This window comes from Fringilla coelebs (assembly GCF_963513975.1).
Source record: "Fringilla coelebs genome assembly, chromosome: 3".
NCBI classification, from domain to species: Eukaryota; Metazoa; Chordata; class Aves; order Passeriformes; family Fringillidae; genus Fringilla; species Fringilla coelebs.
The window spans coordinates 63065424-63085627 of record NC_140030.1 but is presented as its reverse complement, the minus strand read 5'-3'; the positions used below and the strand labels follow the sequence as shown (position 1 = coordinate 63085627).

At 34.7% G+C, this 20204-nt stretch overlaps 1 protein-coding gene across 2 annotated transcripts in view; it reads left to right on the top strand.

Moving 5' to 3' along the window:
- Window positions 1-17636, top strand: part of VTA1 (vesicle trafficking 1) — a 37981-nt gene extending 20345 nt beyond the window's left edge. The window contains exons 5-8 of one of the 2 annotated variants that reach the window (XM_084202727.1): window positions 920-1031; window positions 7310-7480; window positions 9264-9344; window positions 16477-17636. In XM_084202727.1, the coding sequence (XP_084058853.1) occupies window positions 920-1031; window positions 7310-7480; window positions 9264-9344; window positions 16477-16622 (510 nt within the window). In that variant the 3' untranslated portion in view covers window positions 16623-17636. Of the gene's footprint in view, window positions 1-919; window positions 1032-7306; window positions 7481-9263; window positions 9345-16476 lie in introns of both variants that reach the window. The other variant, XM_084202726.1, reaches the window with a different exon arrangement.
- The last annotated feature ends 2568 nt before the right edge of the window (window positions 17637-20204 follow it).

Below are 20204 nucleotides of genomic sequence, written 5' to 3'. Positions count from 1 at the left end.
ATTTCTTAGAAACTTTGGATTTAATTTTCAAATTAATTTTTAAAAATAAAAAATTAATTTTAAAAATTTTGGCGTTGGTGTGAACCATGCTATCCCAGCCTGTATTGTTTATTTGGGCAAATTATTCCACTCATCCTTCCACATTTCTAATGTTTATATTCAGCCTTGATCCTTGATTTATATTGCCTCATAACTGTCAGAACTGGTTGTTTCCCATACAACCGTTGGCAAAGCAGTTGATTTGCATAATCTGTTTAATATTTCTTGCATCAATTGACAGCTCTTCCTGGATTAAACATTATTGTAACTGCCCAGGAGATACAAAGTGGCCAATCTTCCTTTCATGTTTTGACATGCTAAAAGTTGTACTTAGGAACATTAAAGTATAATTTAAAAAAAAAATCTTAATGTCATAGAATATTATAAACAAATCACATTAATCTGCAGTTATATCGGCCTTTCTGTGTTCATGCTTTTAAATAAAATTTTAAATTTTAAAATAATATAATTAGAAGAACTGCCATATTTCTGATAAGCAGCAGTAGCATTTAGTTTCAAGTATTTAAATCTAAAGTAAATAATCATCAAAGCTTATGGAGATAGGAAGCTTTCTTCATTATTTCATGTCAGTAATTACTACACAGTGCTATGTCTTTCATACTAGATGTTCTTGGTATAATTTATTTCCTTTTCCTGATATGCTGCACTAAGTGAAAATCTCCACATTTTCCTTCATGCTGAGATCTTGTTAGAGCTGTATTTTAATTATTTTTTGTAATTCACCTATTAATTTTACATGTTTATCTTTAAAAGGGTGTCAAATGACAGCAGAGAAAGTGGAGATGTTTGTATTTCTGTTTTGAATGTATTAATTTGCAGAAGTCAGTTGTTAAAATGGCTGGCCTCTTCCCTCCCCCAGAATGCCCAGCACAGGAAGTATGCCAGGTGGAAGGCAGCATACATTCATAACTGCTTAAAGAATGGAGAGACTCCTCAGCCCGGCCCCATTGGAATGGAAGGAGAGAGTTTTGGTATGTGTTTTCCTTTTCTTTTTAAGAGAGCGGAAGGCTGTGCTAAGGTGAAGTGGTGGTATGCACAGTTCTTCAGGGAGCACCCCTCAGGAAGCACAGCTTCCCAGCTTGATGTTCCATTCACAATGAGCTGCCTTCTTCTTTTCAGCTTCTCCTGCTGTTATTTTTATTGGACCTTACTGTGTGATTGACTTATTTAATAAAATACTCTTTTCCTTGTTGTGGAGATTATTATTTTGAATACAGCTACTCTCTAAGAAGGTATTGTCAGCTTTGGGCCAGAACCATACATTTCTTTAACCACAGTCCCTCTTTAAATCTGTTCTGTAAAGTTATGATCCCTTTGCCAGTTTATCCTCTCTCAGAAGTTAAGTAGGAGTTAAAAGTGGGATGGTGGCAAGCAAATTCAACTTCAAAGCAAAGACCTGCTTGCGAGACAACTCCTTTCTCCCTGTGTAATAATGTCAGTCTCAAAACGTGGTTATGGTCTACTCTTACTGAGTTGGATTTTCTGCCCCTTTCTCACTCATCCTCCTTTTCCTTGTCTTCATTCTTCCCATACCTAGTGGAACAACTAAGACCATCAAATAGTTTGTAATTTTCTTCTGAGCTGGCACGTGAGACTTTATGGCTCGTCAGTTGAGTTGATGCTAATTTATCTCTTAAGCTTGGATCGAGTAATACAAAGTTCTTCAAATAAAAAGGATCAATAAACAAATCTACAGTGTGAAAGGGAAAGATCTAGCTTGTAGAGTATGTATCTGACCTGTAGAGCCGCCTTATAGGGGTGGCTACATGAAGTTTTCTGAATGTATAAATAAATTTCTGTATAAATATAGATGACCAGTGTATTTACACTTGTGCACACATATGAAATATAAATTAATATAAAGTAATATAAATATTACTTTTAATGAGTTACAAGTAGGCTTGAATTTTTTTCTTAGTACTTTTGTTTTAGACATGTCAAAACATTAGAAAACTAGTTTCTTCTCTGGTTCTCAATCTTTTCATCGTGTAATCTCACATTTTGATGCATCTCCATATTGTAATTTATATGTCCTGGACAGTGTTACATAAAAAAAAAAAGGATACTATCATTATTTGGTTTTTCTAAGGAGAATGTGTACCGAACATCTATTTCAGTTTATTATTATCTTTATAGTGTCTAAGAACCTGGGTGCCAAATACAATTTATTTGCAATTTCCTGGATAAAATACTGTTTATATATTAGTGCTCCAGGAACACTGCAACATAAGTAAATTCAAATATTTGTGAACAAATACCAAGTATGATAATTTTATATCCAAGCTACTTGTTTGTTCTTGTTATTATGTTTTCCTAACCTAAAGGCACCCTACAGACTTAAACACCGACATGGGTATCTTACCCAGTGAAATATGCTCCAGTGTAGGCACAGCTGTATTTGAAGTGAAGCATTAGCAAACTAATTTCTTCTTTACCATACAATCTTTTCCAAGGCAGTTTCCTTAGCTGTCCATGCAGCTGTAGCCAGAGATACTTACGATGCAACTCCAACTGCAAACATCTCTTCATCTTTGTCAAATTACAGCAGATTGATGATTTAATGGAGAATGCAACATGTGAGAGAAAAATCTCTTGTTATATTGAATGTAATGAATAGTTCAGTTAAATATTTTCAGCTTTAAATGAGTGCTCTTTTAGTGGTCTGGCTCATAGTGTGGTAAAGCTGACCTGAGTATGTGAAACGAACTATGTATGTGAAACGAACTATGAATTTTAAACAAGTGCAAAAATAGTATTTCTAAGTAAACATTACAAAGCTTTTGCTAAAAATCCATGTGTGCAACTTGCAGAAGCTAATTATTTCTCAATAGAGCAACAAATAGGCTCTTTCTTCATTTTTATTAATGCGCAGAAGTAACTTACTTGCTCAAGGCTACAAAAGAAACTGTTGTAGGAAGGGAAGCAGAATTCAGGCTTTCCTCAAATCCTTGGTATTCGTTGCAGTTCATTACAGGTGGTAATGGGGATTGGTGAAGACTTTTGCATTCATTACCAGGTTATGTCTACATGCATCTTAAAAGGGACACAAATGCTGAGTGAATCAAAATTTTAACATCCTTTTTGGTAGGGAGCCTGCAAGATCTGTAACTTGACAAAATGTTTTTTGCTTGTTTATTTTGTTGTTGAATTGTATTTCATGTACAGAGATTATTTCTCACACTCCTAATTTTCTAAGAAATGAAATGAAAAATACATGTTGATGTTTATTTTTTATTATTAGCTCCATGGTGTAGGTGTCCATAATGTCTCACATAATCAAGACAAATTTTATGCAAATTAATTTTTTATGAGAAGAATCAGTACAAAAGAGTTTCAGTTCCTCTTTGTGCATCATAAGAAGAAAAGCAGTATTGTTTGAATGTATGACTGGACCTTCCCCATTCCTTTCTGCTTGCTCATTTTCTTCCTCCCCTCACATGTGGAAAAAGTCTGTTTAAACAGAGTGAAACTAGGTCTCTGTAGCTTGACAAATTACCATTTTTTTCCAAAGTGTTTTTTTTTTTTTTTTGTGATTCTTGAAAACCATACTGTAACTCTTGGAGCTGTTTTTTACAGTACATAGGCATGCTTTATGCAGTTCTGCTGTTGGATTTATGGATGCTTTTGTCAGGATGCCACCATGGAAACGTTAAAATGACACGCTTAATTTATTAATGCAGTTGGAATACAAGTCCTAGAATACACACAAAGGTTACTTAGCATTAGCCCTAGGTCATCCAACAAGGTTTTACACTGATGGAAAAAAAAATGGAAATAGAAAAATGTTCCTAAATACCCATACTATAGCTATAGTAAATACATTAAATTTAATCACCTTCATTGCAATATATAATAGGTAAGCTACATTTCCATTTCAGAATTTCAGAAAACCTTAATAGTTCCAACTAGTAAAAAGAACAGTGTGGGAAAAGTTGATGGATTTTTGAGTCCTTTTCTCAATGTTGTGGAAAAAAATACATATTTGGTTTGTTTTTTAAAAGCAGTGTTCAAATAGAACCTTACATTTTGAATCTTTTGGCAACACCTCAAGCAAAAGAGAAACAACTCAGCAGAATGAGACAAAGAAAAAAAATTATATTGATTATAATTCTCTGAACTCATGAAAAACAGGAGTCCAGAGAACTGGAGGAGTCTGGATTCCTTAAAAAATTTTTGCTAATTTTGTATTAAGCGCACTGAGCTGCTGAAATTAAGTCATGCTTGGTGCTTGCTTACACTAGAAAAGGGAATGCCATTAAGCCTTGAGAATCCTCTGTTTATATAAAAGTATCTTTGGATGGTTGGTTGTGGGGCTGCAGTGATGATTTCATAAAATCTTGCCTTCAGTAAATAAATAATTTTAAAAAACACAAACAGGTGGTCTGGGTACACTGTAGCTCTGCAGAAAATTTAAAGAGCTATTGAATTCATTATGTTGGGATTCAAGCACAAAAGCTGATGAAGTTCCAAGGCAAAAAACTCAGCTGGAGCTGAAATGAAATGTAAAACAATTGTGTCACTGTTTCACAGCCTAGTTTCAGTATTTTTAAGCAAATTGTAAGGAACTTTGAATTCTAGGTTATTACTGTTGTATGAGAAAATAATTTTTTAATTTTGTAGCTTTCTTTCTCATTCCATGGAAAAGATTTATTTTTTTCAATTATGTTTTCGACATTCTAGCCATAGAATTTAAAACCTCTGTTGACTTAAATGTTCTTTTAGAGCAGCCTGAAATACTTCTATCTGGCACTGCTGTTAGAAACTATTCACAAATACTGAGAGTGGATCTTAAAATGTTTCGATTACTTCAGTCTTTGATAAAGAATATTTTAAATATTTGCTTTGCTGAAAGAATAGTTACAATGCTTTTATGATATTTGGGCACTCTAAAGACTAAGGAGAGTTAACTTAAACAAAACTACTTTTATGTTTAATACAGTTTTAACATTGGCCAGTTGCACAATGAGCAAATCAAACAGTTGAGCTTGATCTTTTGATACATATACCTGATTAAAAAGTAGATTGTCCATTTGTGAATTTGCCTCTTGCAGGCACTGTTATTACTGGAGGTTAGCAGTTCTAACACTTTTTTGGTTGTTTTTAATATTGCCAGACTTTAACCCTTTGAGTTCATGTCTTCTGTGGCTAGTGTTGGCCGCAGCATTGCACTGTTACAGGAGTCGAGACCCTGAACTGTGCAGTGAGGAAGTTGGAAGCTGAAACTGGGAATGGCTTGGAGAGAAAACTGGGGCAATGCAAGAGGGACACAAGTATGTGGTAAAGGATTGCAGATATGGATATGTAATCCTGGTGCAGAGAAGGAAATCAGAATGTGCTTTGAGAACCAGATTAGGACAACAGGAAGGTGCAAGGGACAGAATAAAGGAATAAATGCATTAATAGCTTAAATATGGGCATGAATTTACAGGTAATTTCTCATAGCTGAGATAGTAAGTACAGTGGAAACACATTTTCTTTCACTGCCTCATTCTCAACAGTTGGTTAGTAATTTTTTACAACAGCTTTCCCAAAATCCTAGCATCAAGCAGGCACCCGGCTTGGAAACTCCAACTTTATGGCTACAATTTGCCCAAGCTGTAAATAATTGGTAACAGTGTTACAAGTAATATTTGGCATCCTCACCTTCAGACAGCATGATGAGTGTTGTGTGTAACTATTTAATTTATTTTATGTAAATTAGGCCTCTGGTTTTGTTCATTATTTTTTCTGAAAGTGTTTTGTAATTTTTTTTCAGTTGACACCAAAACCAGTGAAAAGTGCAACATTCAAACAATAGTTTCCTCTCATTACATTATTGTTTAAAAGATAGCATATGCAGTGTTTACTCTTGAATCTCACCTTCTTTTTGCCAGTTTTCAGACATTTAATTTTATTTCCTCACATGTTAGCCACACAGTATTGCAGTATGAGTTACTTACAAAAAGTACAGCGAAAGAAAAATCTTGACACCTTAAGATGTTTTTTTTTTCCAGAAACCTGTCAGGTGTTCATTTACATGTGTCAGAAATTGTGCCATAAAACGAGAGAGTATTTATTAAAGTCCACTAAAAATGCTCTAATAACAATACTTGATTTTACTCTGCTTTATAGCCTTTTTATTAGTAAATTGTAGTGTAAATTAGAAGGTATTTAGACATTTTTCCTAAAGTTGCCTGTGAATTTTTTTCTGGGAGAGAGAAGGTCTTACGTGGGAAACAATTTGATATTTAAAATAGTAATATTTTTAATAGTAGACCATTTAATTATTAAGCAGCAGAAGTGTTTGCATAACTCATAGTCTTGTGAAGTTGAAGATCAATGTGGATCTCTTTTGCTAGCTCTACACACATACAAGTTTTGTCCTCCCTTATTTTTTTGTTCCCTTTCCCTTTCAAGCACTGGCTGTTAAATAAGCAATTCCCAAAACTGCTTGTTCCATCTGACATTATTGATACAGGTGAATGCATACACAGTAAATGAAAATCAGGTTTTTTAAATTGAACTTAATTCAAATGAAGGAGCAGGAATCAACCATCTATTCTGAATTGACTGGATCCTTGGCCTTTAAAGCAGTATTAAATAAAGTAGATCAGAACCTTAAGAACATGACTAGATTGAAAAACATGTATGTTCTTTGTACATGCTGTGGGATATATTGAACCTCATTATTCTTAGAGGTCATTATGTATTCTAACTGTTCTAGATGCAATTATGACTTGGCTAAGCTGCATTTAGTTTCTTGTTTGGTATTACTTTCCCAAAGTTCCTCTCGGTTCTTATTTATTTGTGGTTTGATTTGGGGTAAAAGAATTGGCACTGTCTAGCCTTTTATGAAGAGTTTGTAAGGCAAATACATTTTTCCATATTCTGGTTCATGTATATGTTAAAATGTAGATTACTGCCTATTTGTAATAACTTGTTCAGCTTCTATGGATGCAGAACACAGGGATATAACAACTTGTTCTAATGAGACAGCTTATATTCAGACAAGTAAGGAAATGATTCTTCAACTTGAACAGAAGAGATCTCTGAAAGTATGTGAGTGTCTAGGTCTTTGTTGTGTGTGGTATGTTGCTTTTTACCTTTTCATATCAACCCTATGTGATTTCGGTTGATGTTTTATGTCACACTGTGTGGGGGCAATTTTTTTAGCAATAAAAATTTGAAAGGAGGTGTTAAGGAAAGCCAAAGTTTTCAAGTGTTTATACATGGTGGTTGCAGTAATTCCTATTTTGTGTCATTTTAGCAGATGCTGAAAGGGAAGAAGCAGAGTCGTCTTCTGTCCATAGTGGAGCAGCTCCATCATCATCATCTACATTTGAAGCTAACAACATACCAACTAGTAATTACTCTGGCATACATATACCACCAGGTGCCCATGCACCTGCCAACACTCCAGCTGAAGTACCTCATAACACAGGTATCTCCAAATCACACTTGAGAAATCCATGCCTTCAATGAGAGATGAATTTTTGCCCAAATTCTAGTCCATCACATAGGAAGTAAAATAATACAGTATTGTGTGGCAAAAGCATCTTCATAAGCTAAAATTGTAAAAATGCCGCTGGAAATATTTTTTAATGTTTTCTTGAAATATGTAAATTATAGTTTGGAGCATTTTTACAGAATACATGTATAGACTAAGAAAGTGACTGTTCCTGCAGACAGAATTTATTTGTCTTCTCTTAAATCAGTAAAATGGTGTTACGTTGCAATATCTGTAATGTAAGGCACAATTTGAATCTTTCAGTTTATAGATGGAATTTTATTACTGCATTTCATACATAGCTTTCCCTGTGCAGATAGGTTGCTGTTCTTCATGTGGGAGTTTATCAACACAGTGTGGAAATTGTTACAACCCTATAGCAATCATGCCTGATGCACTACTATTCATAGTGGTTTGGTTTGGCATGTACCCCTCTTCCCATATAAGTGCTTTAGTGTGGTTGACTTCAGACAGTATAATTAATGGGAATTTTGTCCCTATGGCTAAACATACTGGCTCCATATCCTTCTTATTATTATGTGTAATTTTTGGACCAAAACTAAGTTCTTAGCAATTCAAAGTTCCTTCCCAGATGCTGTATTTATTTAAAAAAAAAAAAAGGATTAAGTAATTGGTGAATAAAACTTTTTTACCTTATGGGACCTTTTTATAATAGTCATAGAGCAGAATTATTAATTAATTATTAATAAGAATAAAAATTTTAAATATCTTGATTTCAATCCTAGTGATCATTTATTGTTCAGATCCATTTTTATATTATCAAATGTATGAGATTTTTTGTCACACAATCCCTCCTTTTCTTTTACTTTCTCATTTAAAAAATGCTTCACCCTGTGAAGAGTTCAGGGTGCTCTTTTTTCAGCTTTATCAAAGGGAATTCCTTCTGATAGGTGGGGTTTTTTTGGGTCTGGGAGGATCTGAAAATTATGGAGTACGTACCTTGTTGGAATACATAAATTCTGTGCATTACATAGTTTTAACCCCACCTATTGTTCAATGGAGTGATGTAATTTAGAAAAATGGTAATACTCTCTTCCTAGACAGCAGATGTTACAGAAATAACTTTATGCTAGTGTGGTATGTTCTGGACATACTGCAAAAATACAGTTTTTGATAAAAACAAATGAGTGTACTTAAAATGGGAACACAGGTACAAAAATGTTTCACAGCATAAAGAGCTCTTTCTTCTTCTAGCACCATTATTTCCCTTTTAAACTTGTCTAGCTTTTTTTATTCTCATTAATTGTTTTCAAAGGAATTAGGAAGGCAATAACTGGCAAGTGTGAAGTGACTGGCACTGGGCTTTAAAAGTATAATCATATAGACTGCCTCTGGTATTAGAATGTAGAATTTAAATTTCAAATATAAAAGGTTACTCACACTTTTCTTAGTAGGTTTTCCTCAATACTTCAGGGTAACCAGTGTCTCTTGGACTAGTGTTTTCTTACTTCTTTAATTTCTGTGAAATCCTGTACTGGTAAAATGGATGACAGTCTGTACATTCTTCTGTTTTATTTTGTAAAACATTCATATTTGAAGTGAAAGCATTTAAATTATTTGTTGTACAGTTTCAGAATTCGTATGCTATCAGCTGCTTAATTTGAAAATCACAAGGTATATCTGTTTTGGTTTTTTGCTTACTTTTAAAGTCAATAAGTAAAAATAATCCACGTCCTTTTTTTACATTGATTTGCAGGAGTGACAAGTAACACCATTCAGCCTGCTGCTCAGAATATTCCTCTGGTTGATCCTTCCCTTTACAGTGCTCAGTCTGCAGGTAAGCTGGTGGATTTGTACTGTTGTACATGGACATACTGTGCTCTCGGTGTTTCCCCTGCACTGAAGGAAGAAGTTTGAGAAATATTGTCACTATTATCTCAACGCTATTCCAGAATTTCAAAAAGAGTGGACAACATCTAAGCATTGTGTTGCTAAGATTTTAGTAGTTTCTGAAAGCTGTTACCATATAGTGTTGTCTGTCTGACTAGTTTGAACTAATGAGCTAGCATTGCCTAAGGCTTTTTATTATTGTTGCTTCTCAGGTGAGGTTCTGATATGCTTTGCAAAGCCTATATTCCTGATAGCCTTGCCAAATTGTATTTTTTGTAATTAATATACATTCCCTTTACTTAAAATTTATTCTACATGGTCAGCATGCGTTACTTATTAATTTCATAAAATAATTCACAAAACATTCAAGTTGCTGTTTTGTGCAGAATAATAGTATGTGCTTCCTGACTGGAAGTAGTACCTGTGCTAAATGAAACAATCAATTTGTAAGGTACTGCTAATGGTGTTATTTTGATGTCCCATTTAATCAAGGCTTCCATCTTCTAGGATGTCATCTGTGTTTGATGTTGAAATCACTGATAACCTATATCATGTGTATTTTATGTCTGCTTACATATTCCGTGCTTTGAAGTGTACACATAAGGGCTAACCCTGGGGAAACCATGGCCTGTGGAAGACTAGTAACTGACAATAAAGCTGGAATCATCCTAGATTTTTATTTGAACACTCATGTACGTATGGTACACGAGTACCTATGGACAGAGAGTTAACTGTTTTCTAAGAATTTTTCTGTCCATGGAGAAGAGAAAAGAGTGTAAAAAAAACTCCATAAATTACATCTGTTTGTAATAATCAGGTTTTTTTTTTTGGCAATATAACATGGATGTTGAATGAGGAGGAGGTCTAGGAGGCCTACAGGTTATCCTCATCAGGATGTACTCTCATTAGTAGACAATATTATGCTATGTTAAGTTCTAGTACTAACCACAGTAAAACATTGCCTGTTATGACTACAAAGTTTTAGATAGGTATGTTCTTGTATTTTATAATTTAGATATATTTAGTTACTTTATTATGTTGTTGAAGACTGTGTCTGTGTTAAAATAGCTGTTCTGAAAAAGCATTTTTGCTTCAATCAAATGCTATAGTAGGAATTCAATGTTCAACTTGTTTTTAATCTGCTGGCATAAAGAATGCTTAAGGATATTTCCATTTTAATATATTAGAAAGCCATTTTTACAGAAGAAATAAAAATAGCAAATTGATAGACACATGCTAATCTTTAGTATTCTCCTGAAGAGCAAAAGGTACTGTAGGTGCTACAGTTTTTCTGCCATATTACTGTAATCACAGAATCGCAGGATAGTCTGAGCTGGAAGGGGCCCAGAAGGATTGAGTCCAACTCTGAAGTGAATGGCCTATACAAGGATCAAACCCACAACCTTGGCATTATTAGCACCGTGCTCTGGCCAGCTGAGCTGGCACTGAGGTCTCAAGTGGCTGTAACTCATTTTATTGAAAACAACACCTCAGACCTGTAGCTGTAACATTGAAACTTGGTGATAGTTTTTGAGTTTTGGGGACTGCTGTGGGGATTTTGGTAGCTCCTCAACTGAAATGGCTCAAAGCTTTACTTAAGGCTTGCCATAGTAACTGCTAGTTGGAAGGCAAATTTTGTGATGTTTAGAAGCAAAGTTTTCATGTTTAACTAGCTTATCATGATTTTCTAGACAGTCATTGTACCAGATTTTTCGGTAACTACTCTAAAAATTTTAGTCATCATTGTTTCTTGGTTTGAATGTTTGTTTCTGGTTGTCAAAAATGTCATCATTTTGATTAAAACTTTTTTTTTATTAAGTTTAAGACATTCCATTATTCATATCTGAATAATATGATTGCATTGCTCCCTTTTACCACCCACCTGAGATAACGTGGTTTAATAAGTACATAAATAAGAAGGAATTAAGTGTGTTTATGAGAATGCATAATAAGTAATATTGCAATTATAAAGATTAAGACCCTTGCTAAGCAGCATGATAAATCTCTTAACTTGATCTAACCTGTGTATTTGCATGCCTGCATTCCTCCTCTGCACATCTCTGTTGTGTCACTACAAGTTTGTAACAGCTCTGTGTGTCACATTCTTATGAGGGAGTGCTACAAAAGTGCAGGCAAAGAAATTATAAAGGTCATACAGGTTCTTGGTTTGAAAGCTTAGAAGACACACTGTCAGTTATGCCCAAGTCCTGATCAGAGGGCACAGGGGATGTGTCAGCAGAGGTACACTGATAGTTATCTTTGCATGTGTAGAGTTAAGCTTGAGAGCAATGGAAAGCGTTTGTCTTTGCCTGTCATTGTCTTGTGCATTCTCCTCATGCTGCTGAGAAGTCCTTTCTATGCCAACAGTGACCTTGTTCTCTAACCCATGAATAGATGGAGAAATGCCTGTATCTGTTAATGGATGTACAAAACTGTGGGACCCGTGAGCCCTCCCCAGTTCCTGAGCTGCAGTATGCATATCTGAGCTAGATCCTTGCTGCATATTGAGGTATGTACCATTCACAACATGAATGGTACACACCTCAATACCTCAATACCAATGTGCCATTGGAACTAGTGGAACTGAGATTTCCTTTGCACAAGAAGGAGGGATCATAGTGTGTTGCCCTCCATCCAATAGGTCCACATTTGTTCCATGACTTAGACGTGATGTCTGTGTCCATGCTAACAAATTATACAGGCTTGCAAATACTTGGCACAGAGAACAGCTGGCACAGAACCTCTCACATCCATATTACTAAACTTTTAAACCTAAACAAGGTAGCTTGTTAAGACTGCTCCTATTGAACGGTCTGTAGCTTGCTCTGACCACAAGTCATGCCCAGGAATTGTTTGGGAAAGTGCTAGTTTTCATGGGCCAAAACCATGCTGGAGTCTGTTCCAGCAGTTTGACACGGCAGACAGTCAAGTTTGAGTGCTGAAATGCCTTTCTTGGCAGTGTTGAATGTGGTAGTATAGGCACAGCCAAACAGGATATTCCACATATTCCTGCAAGACTCTTTCTTGTAGTAAGATCAAATGTATATTTTAAAGATAAATTATATCTTTTCTTTGCTTCCCATAACATGGGAGAAGCTATTTGTTTAAAGCTGTTACTAGAGAAAAACTTTGGTGGAGAATAGTAGAATATTTTATCAAAGAAAGAATAAGTTAAAGGAATAGTGTTCTTTGATTTTTAGTTAGCATAAGTCTTTCAGTAGTTGTCCTGTCCTGTGGGAAGATGTTTCAGAGTTTAACACTGACTTTTGAAAGTGTCAAAGCTTTTTCATTTAAGCATGGGTTAATGTGTCTGACAACAGAATGTAGAATTATGCAGCAACTTCATGTATGTGTGTGTGCACTTCTCTGGTGTAGTTGTCTTAAAAAATTTATTACCCCTAGATTTTACTAACACTGAAGGCATTCATAGTTGTGCTACACAGATTTTATAAGGTCTTCTTATATTGCCATATGCTCCCTTCCACAGGTGGCATAGTATAAAGAAGGCATTTGTCCATTGTAGTTGTGTGTCTAATGTTTGATATTCTACACACAAAGTAGAAATAATAATTTGACATTGAATGTGTTTTCATGATCTTAAAAAGAAATCCTTGAGTACTTATATTTCAAGTATTTCAAGTGATTTAATGGGAAAAAAGAGTCTCTTGTTTCAAAAACCATTTGTTACCTTTTCCATCCCTGTTTTTATGCACCAATTTGTATGATTGAAATGTTCTTAAATCATCTGCCTTATATTTGGGCATCATAAAAAGGAAAAACATCTGAAGGGTAGAAAAGGAATCCAGGGAGAAGCAGATGTATTTATGTAAAATGCGCATTACTTTCATTCTAAAACTTTTTTTTTCCCAAAATTATTTCAGCAGCTCTAGTCAAATCAGTTTCACTTTGTGTTTTTCTTAAACTAAGAGAATCATGCTTGTTGTTACAGATTCCATATTCCTATAATGTTTCAGTAATATTACTACAGTCCTAATAATTTCAGATTAACACAGGAAGCAAGTTTGTTTCAGAGTTAATACAGTATACCTTTTGTATCTCAGTGTTGTTGGGCTTTTTTAGAGCCAAAAATCACTGGATACTTGAGGTTGGAAAGGACTTCAAGAGGTGATCTGGTCCAACCCTTCTGTTCAAGGAAGAGTCATGTAAAACCAGTCACTCAGGACCATGTCCTTTTTGTCTCCCCCTGCCCGTGCACTCTCCCCGTGGTTTAATTTCCTGCACTGAGGAAGTTTGAGAAAAAATGTCACTGCTAGTTCTAAAAATAGGTTTTGAATCTCTCCAGGGACAGACACCACAGCCTCTCTGGGCAAGCTGTCCCAGACCTTGGTCACCCTCAGAGTAAAAACGGTTTTATGATGTTTAGACAGGACCCTCCTGTGTTTCACCCTCTGGTCTTGTCACTGGGCATCACTAAAAAAGCCTGTCTCTGTCCTTTTAATACTCTGCCTTCAGCTGTTTATATACTTGATATAAGGTCCCCCTAAGCTCTCTCTTCTCTAGGCTGAGCAGTCCCAGCTTTCTTGGCCACTTCTCATGCTCCATTTCCTTAGTCATCTTCGTTGCCCTTTGCTGGACTGTCTCCAGGATGTCGGTCTGTCTCTCTTTGCTGAGGAACCCAGAACTGGACACGGCACTCAGGGCGTGGCTGAAAGGGGCAGGATCACTTCCATCCGCCTGCTGGCAGTGCTCTTCCCAATGCAGGACAGGATGTCATTGTCACTCTCTGCCACAAGGGTGGATTGTTGGCTCATGGGCAGACATGTCCACCAGGACCCCCAGGGCATTTCCTCCAAACTGCTTAATCTTTGAATATGTAAATTGAAGTAGGTTACTAACTTTTGTGGTTATACCTTTGATGTAAGTACAGTCATTGCAGTTAAGTTTTGCATTATTTGTAAAACTTCAGAACACAGAGCTGGTTTGTTTCTATTTTGCTTTTCCATTGTGAGGTGTCGACTTCAATAGGAGCTCAGGCTACTGAGCACATCAAAAGATCAACCCTCTTACTCTATAAACTTTGGTTTATAAATTTAAAACTAATAATTTTTTTCTCTCAAGTTGTGTCATAATAGCATCTGAGGTAGATTTCATAATAAATAAGGCTTTATGCCAGCAAAACTTTAATAGAGCTCATACTGTAAAAATAAGATTAGACGGGTGAATTTAGGCTTGCTTCCAATAAATTATTTGAATACTGGACCGATGCCTTGGCCAGTTTTTAAAGAATGATTTTGTAGTTTCTTTTGGCATCATAGCATAAAGCTACTTTGAGGGAAACTTGTTCTTTTTAATTTCTTAAAGATGTTAAGAAATGTGGTTGCAGATTAACCCCAGCTGCTTTTTAGTCTGTGACTTTCCTAAGGTTACAGAATACCTGAGGTGTGGGCCTGTGTTTATGCACTCCCTCGTGTGTATTTACTCACATGTGTATGTGTTTTAAGAGATTTAATGTGGCTTCACTTACTAAGCATGAAATTAATATACATTGCCATCATAATGAGCCCGCCAAGTTTTTATGCCCCTCAATGGTTATATTTATTTATTGAAAGGAAAATAAGTGGAGTTCTAGAGTATATTTTAAAAATTGATAAAATTAATCTTCAGTGTGCTTACCTTTCAGATTTTATTTGAGTAGGGTTGTTTTGAAAACCAGCAGACTGGTCTAATTTTTAATGTTCCCAGGTTTTCTTTTTTATTTGTTCAAAAGCTGTTCTTAAATACTAAGACTGGGGGAAGGAAAAGCAAATATAATAGACATTTTTTGATAAGAATAGAGATTCTTTAGTAAACATTCTCACAGTATTGCTAACAACAGTTCTATTTTGAAAGAAAGGATTCAGCTAATGGAAATTGCGCCATAAAAATGGCTTTAAGTATGTTCATGTAGTTGCTTAAGAGTAAAACGTACTTAGCTAAATCTTTGTTTAACTAAATTTTATGTAAAATATATGGTGCATTTAAAAGCACATTTTCTCTTAATCTGTGAAATCTGTTCAGTGCTTATACCATACTGTGTGGGAAGTTATTAAATATATGCATAATATTTAGTGGTTTATATAATTATTTATCTGTGCCCATAAAAATCTATCGTTTACAAGTTGTTTTGAAAGAACCTGAGTAAAGACTTTATAATTTGTCCATATTTGGAGTTATATAAATTTGCCCATTATTGGAGTGGTATGGGATTGGCCTTAAAACTCACAGTGAATTTGGGGGTGGAAGGAGGTACAGTAACACAGTTCTGCTTTATTTTACACCCACATCAGTGATACTATTCACATATAAAATCTTCTGCCATTTAGGGCTTAAGTCTTCTTCAAGACTGAATGCATGTGTTTGAGCACAATAGCATTCCTAAAATTTTAACTTACTTCAAGAGAACTCTGATTAATAAGTAACATACTATGGTTTATACTATATTGTGGGAATATTTTTTGCTAGTGTTCTCCAATGTTACAAAAATGGGCTCATTTCATGACATCAATCTTGTCTTCAGTCATCTTACATAAAATTGGAAACAAAAATTAGTTGGAAAAACAGAAACATAAAATGTGTGAAAACATGCCAGTGAGAAATGCTTCTACATTCTGAAAAGTTATTCCAGTTGAGAAGGAACAGTTTCTAACTCTGTATTATTTCTGAAGAAAGCAGAGTAATTATGCTGTAAACACAAAAAGCACTGTCCTTGTTTCTTGCAGGTTGTAACATGATTACAGCTAACTTAATGTCATATAAAAGCTCTCCTTTGCTGTCTTAGATGAAGAGCAGATCTTTCTCAAAGGTATTGGCTTACTTTTGAAAGGCACTGGGTCATGCAAATACCAGTGTTTAGAAAGGTCCTCACATTTTTCAATAGCAAAGTTAAGCTTTGTATGAATGGAAAGAAAAGAGAACAGAACAGGAGAAATACTGTAGCTTGGTCTTTATAATGCTACCACAAATATTAGCCTGGTTTTCATAATATTACCACAAACACCAGTAAAACATAAAAATCATCAGAAAGGAAGCTTAAGTCAGATTTCCTTTGTAGTAACTCTGTAATACTTATGTTTTTGCAGGAGAAGTCCGCTTGACTCCAGAGGACTTTGCCAGAGCTCAAAAATATTGCAAATATGCTGGCAGTGCATTGCAGTATGAAGATGTGAGCACTGCTGTGCAAAATCTACAGAAGGCCCTCAAGTTACTCATTACAGGCAGAGAATGAAGCTTTAATCCAACAGATTCATGTCTTTCGCCTAAAGAACTAACAGTTTATTGCTGTACCTGTTAGGGAAGTGGAGTTACACGGAAGTTCTCAATCCCATCACTAATGACTATGAAACCACTGTTTCAGTGTCAAATTAGCAGTTAGGGTACAGTAGGAATCTCTGTTTTCATTTTAAAGACAACGGAGCTTGAAACATGAATGCAGTGGCTTGATGTATGCAAAATATTAAAGAAAGTACTGTGAACACCACTCAAGAGTTAGAATTCATTTTGCAATATTTGGATTATCAGAATTGGAAAATGCTCACTGTAAAAAACCTGAGAATTAGGATGTTTTGTTAAAATTCTTACTCCTGTTTTGTTATTGCAAACAATTATTTAATAGGTATAATAGCTTTAAAATTATAATTAAGATTAGTGCTTTCCTCCTGAAATGAGAAGCTGAATGTGAGAAGGCTGACAGATCCACACTGGGAAGGACTTTTCTATACGTAAATTATTTCAGTATTTGTATTATCTGAGACATATGTCTAAGCTGAGGGAGTCTTGAGGACATTTGTATTTCTTTTGAAAATGTTCTGGAAAAAACATCTCTTGATACTTCAGAGGGAGTAATACTGATGGTGTTCCAATTTAATCCCCCACAGGTGTATGGACTACTACATGTATTCTTGATTATTGGTTCTTGCTCCTTCTGTGTGAACACTTAAAATTTTATATATCTGTATGGGTAATTAAGAGAAAATACTAATATTTGTCAACAATGATCCCAAAACTGGAGGCAGAGATTCTAAATAATTTGAACTTTCGGGAAGAGTTACTGAAAGAACAAAACTGTTCCATCTTTTTAAGAGGCTGGAAAAAAGCTCATTCTTCAGCCATTAAAACAATATGGGTTTTTCTCTGGTATTAGTGTCATAGAGCTTTGTATTTCCAACTAATATTTTTCCTGTCTGCTTTGTTGTGAAGACTTTTGGACTTGGGATTTAATTAAAATATCTTGGAAACTGAATTTTGAGTCTTTATGAGGTCTACCACTGCAATTATAGAGCTCTTGACTGTTAAAAATCCCGCCAGCCTGTTTAAAAGAAAGAATACACAGTCTTTTAGCTGGCATGACATAATAGTTGAGTACACCATAAAGCATGTCTGATATATGTAATAATTTTAATGACATTTTATCTGATCTCTCTGTCTTTCCAAGCTGCTGGATCAAATCCATGTTATTTATAGCTGCGCTGCTTTGGAGTGACTAAAATGAGTATTATATTCAAAGCAAAAAGAAAGGAAAAGAAAATGAAACATAAGCATGCATTAAAGTTTAGCTGGTTATATCCCTTAAAGTGTGTAGTGTCTTTGACAGCAGATTTCACATGGGTAATATGAAACTTTAAATGTATGCTTAAGCACTTTAGTTGACTGAGACTTAAAAGATAAAATGTGGTAATTTTGTGTTGCTTTCTGATATGGTATAGCATGCTAATCTGGACAGTGACTTGGGTTAGATTTTAATCATTTGGGGAAATTTAGAATAAAACTATCTGAAACTTTTTTGACAGTGGTGCTGTACAGATATGAGCAGTAAGTCTGTTTTGTACAGTGTTTCATGCAAGGTAGATCTCTCACTTCAGTATCAAACTGAATTACTGCCAAGTCTTTTCATATATAGTTGTTGGTTTACACTGTATAGTTGTTGGTTTACACTTTTCATATATAGTTTTGGTTTACACTGTAGCATTGCCATAAAGTATATGTAGCATTACTATAAAATAGTCAGAAATTTCTTTCATTTCAGGATCATACTACTATTTTTTAAAACCAGCTTCAGTCTCCAGAAGTTGTAGGAAAAAACTCAGTTTTCCTATTTCCATTTATAAAATAATAAAAAGAACTTTGGAGCTTTTGTATTACATGCAAAAATAAGTAAGCTATGATATAATGTTGTATTGATTTGAGGCTCTTGAATTAAAGCTGTTGGGGTTTTTTGTAATTGAATGATCTGAAATGGAATACGTAGCTACACTTGAAAATGAAAATTTAAGTATTTCTTAAAGTGTATAAAATATTTTCTGTTGGCCATGATTATATTGTACCTTTTGGTTCCTCTAAAGAAACCAGAGAATCATCAGTAAAAAAGTGATAAGCAATGCAAAAGCCATAAGCAATTTGTTTGAATGATCATTTGCACATTTGCTATCTTTCTTCCACCTAGAAAGAAATTAAAGTAAATGTTTCTGAGGGGAATGGAGATGAAAACGGTAATACAAAAGTTTAAGAATTTTTTTAAAAAGCTAGCAAGACATTCTTTCTGAAAATAAATTACTGTTAAAAGATTTACTATATAAATTTTCATGTAAAATGGAACATATCCTAATACCAACCTTCAGACCACAATACCTGACATAACCTATGGAAATGATTTTCCATAAAATGATTTTGCTGTAATAATTTATTTTTTAATTGAGAAGTTTTTGTAACAGCTCATAAAGCCATGTTTTAAACCCCATTTTTAAGCTGCTAATTTTTGATGTAACAGACTGAATATTTACCATCTAAATTGATGCCTAAAGTAAATTATAGCAAAGCATTTCCATTCAATTAGGTATAGCCTCTGGGACAGCTTTAAATACAGGAGATAGCCCAAAAGTACAAACCACTGTTGCAGAACAGTTCAAACAGTATACATATTTGAAAATTTCAGGAGAATGTAGGTACTTAGGCTATAGCTATTCCAAATTGAAATTTGTGAGAGGCACTGAAATTTATGGCCCATTTTTAAATGTTGTGTGAGTTTTTAAGTGTTGACTGATTCATTTTACAGGCATTCTGAGTGATAAAGTATCAACGCATAGCTTCTCTCAACTGCTTCCCCACACAAGTTCAGCTGATTTTGTTCATGCTGCAGTTAACAACTCTCCTTTTCAGTCTGACTGCCACCTACATACTTGTTGGCCATTCTCCTTTGGATTGTGAGTTCTCAATCTTCTAAGTCTTGCTTAAGAATGAAGAAGGAGGTCTCTGTCAGATTTTAATCAGGTATACCATGTTCAGTTTTGCTACTTATGTAAGCTAGAATTTTAGTCAATCTGTTCAGTGTTTTTTACTTAAAAGGCTTTATCTTTTTGCTTTATCTTTGTATTTTCATTTTTCTCCAAGGAAAGTTCCGTATTATACTTCAGGATTCCTACAGAAGTCTTTAAAAAGTGCATTGCGGAGGAGGTCATCCTTTATAAAATGGAAGATTTTTTCAAATGACTTGGATTTACTAATACTGAAGCAGTGTTCTCAAATTTTTGAAGTAATTTCAGGTGGAATATTTAACAGTGTCCTTTGTAAGTGAAGTTTGAGAAGCACAAGCTTAAGTATGATCACATTCCAGAATGTGATTGTAACAGTAATGTTTGAGTCTGTATAATACTGACCTGTGAGAAACTAACAGCAGAGAAACTTCTTGCCTGAAGCAGAATTGGGGGGTGATAGTGGTTTGTGTGCAGATGTATCAGTGCATGTACAATATAATGCATGTAAATTTAGAATGCCTTTAAAAAAAAAATTATTACCTTATTTACAAGTTTTGAGA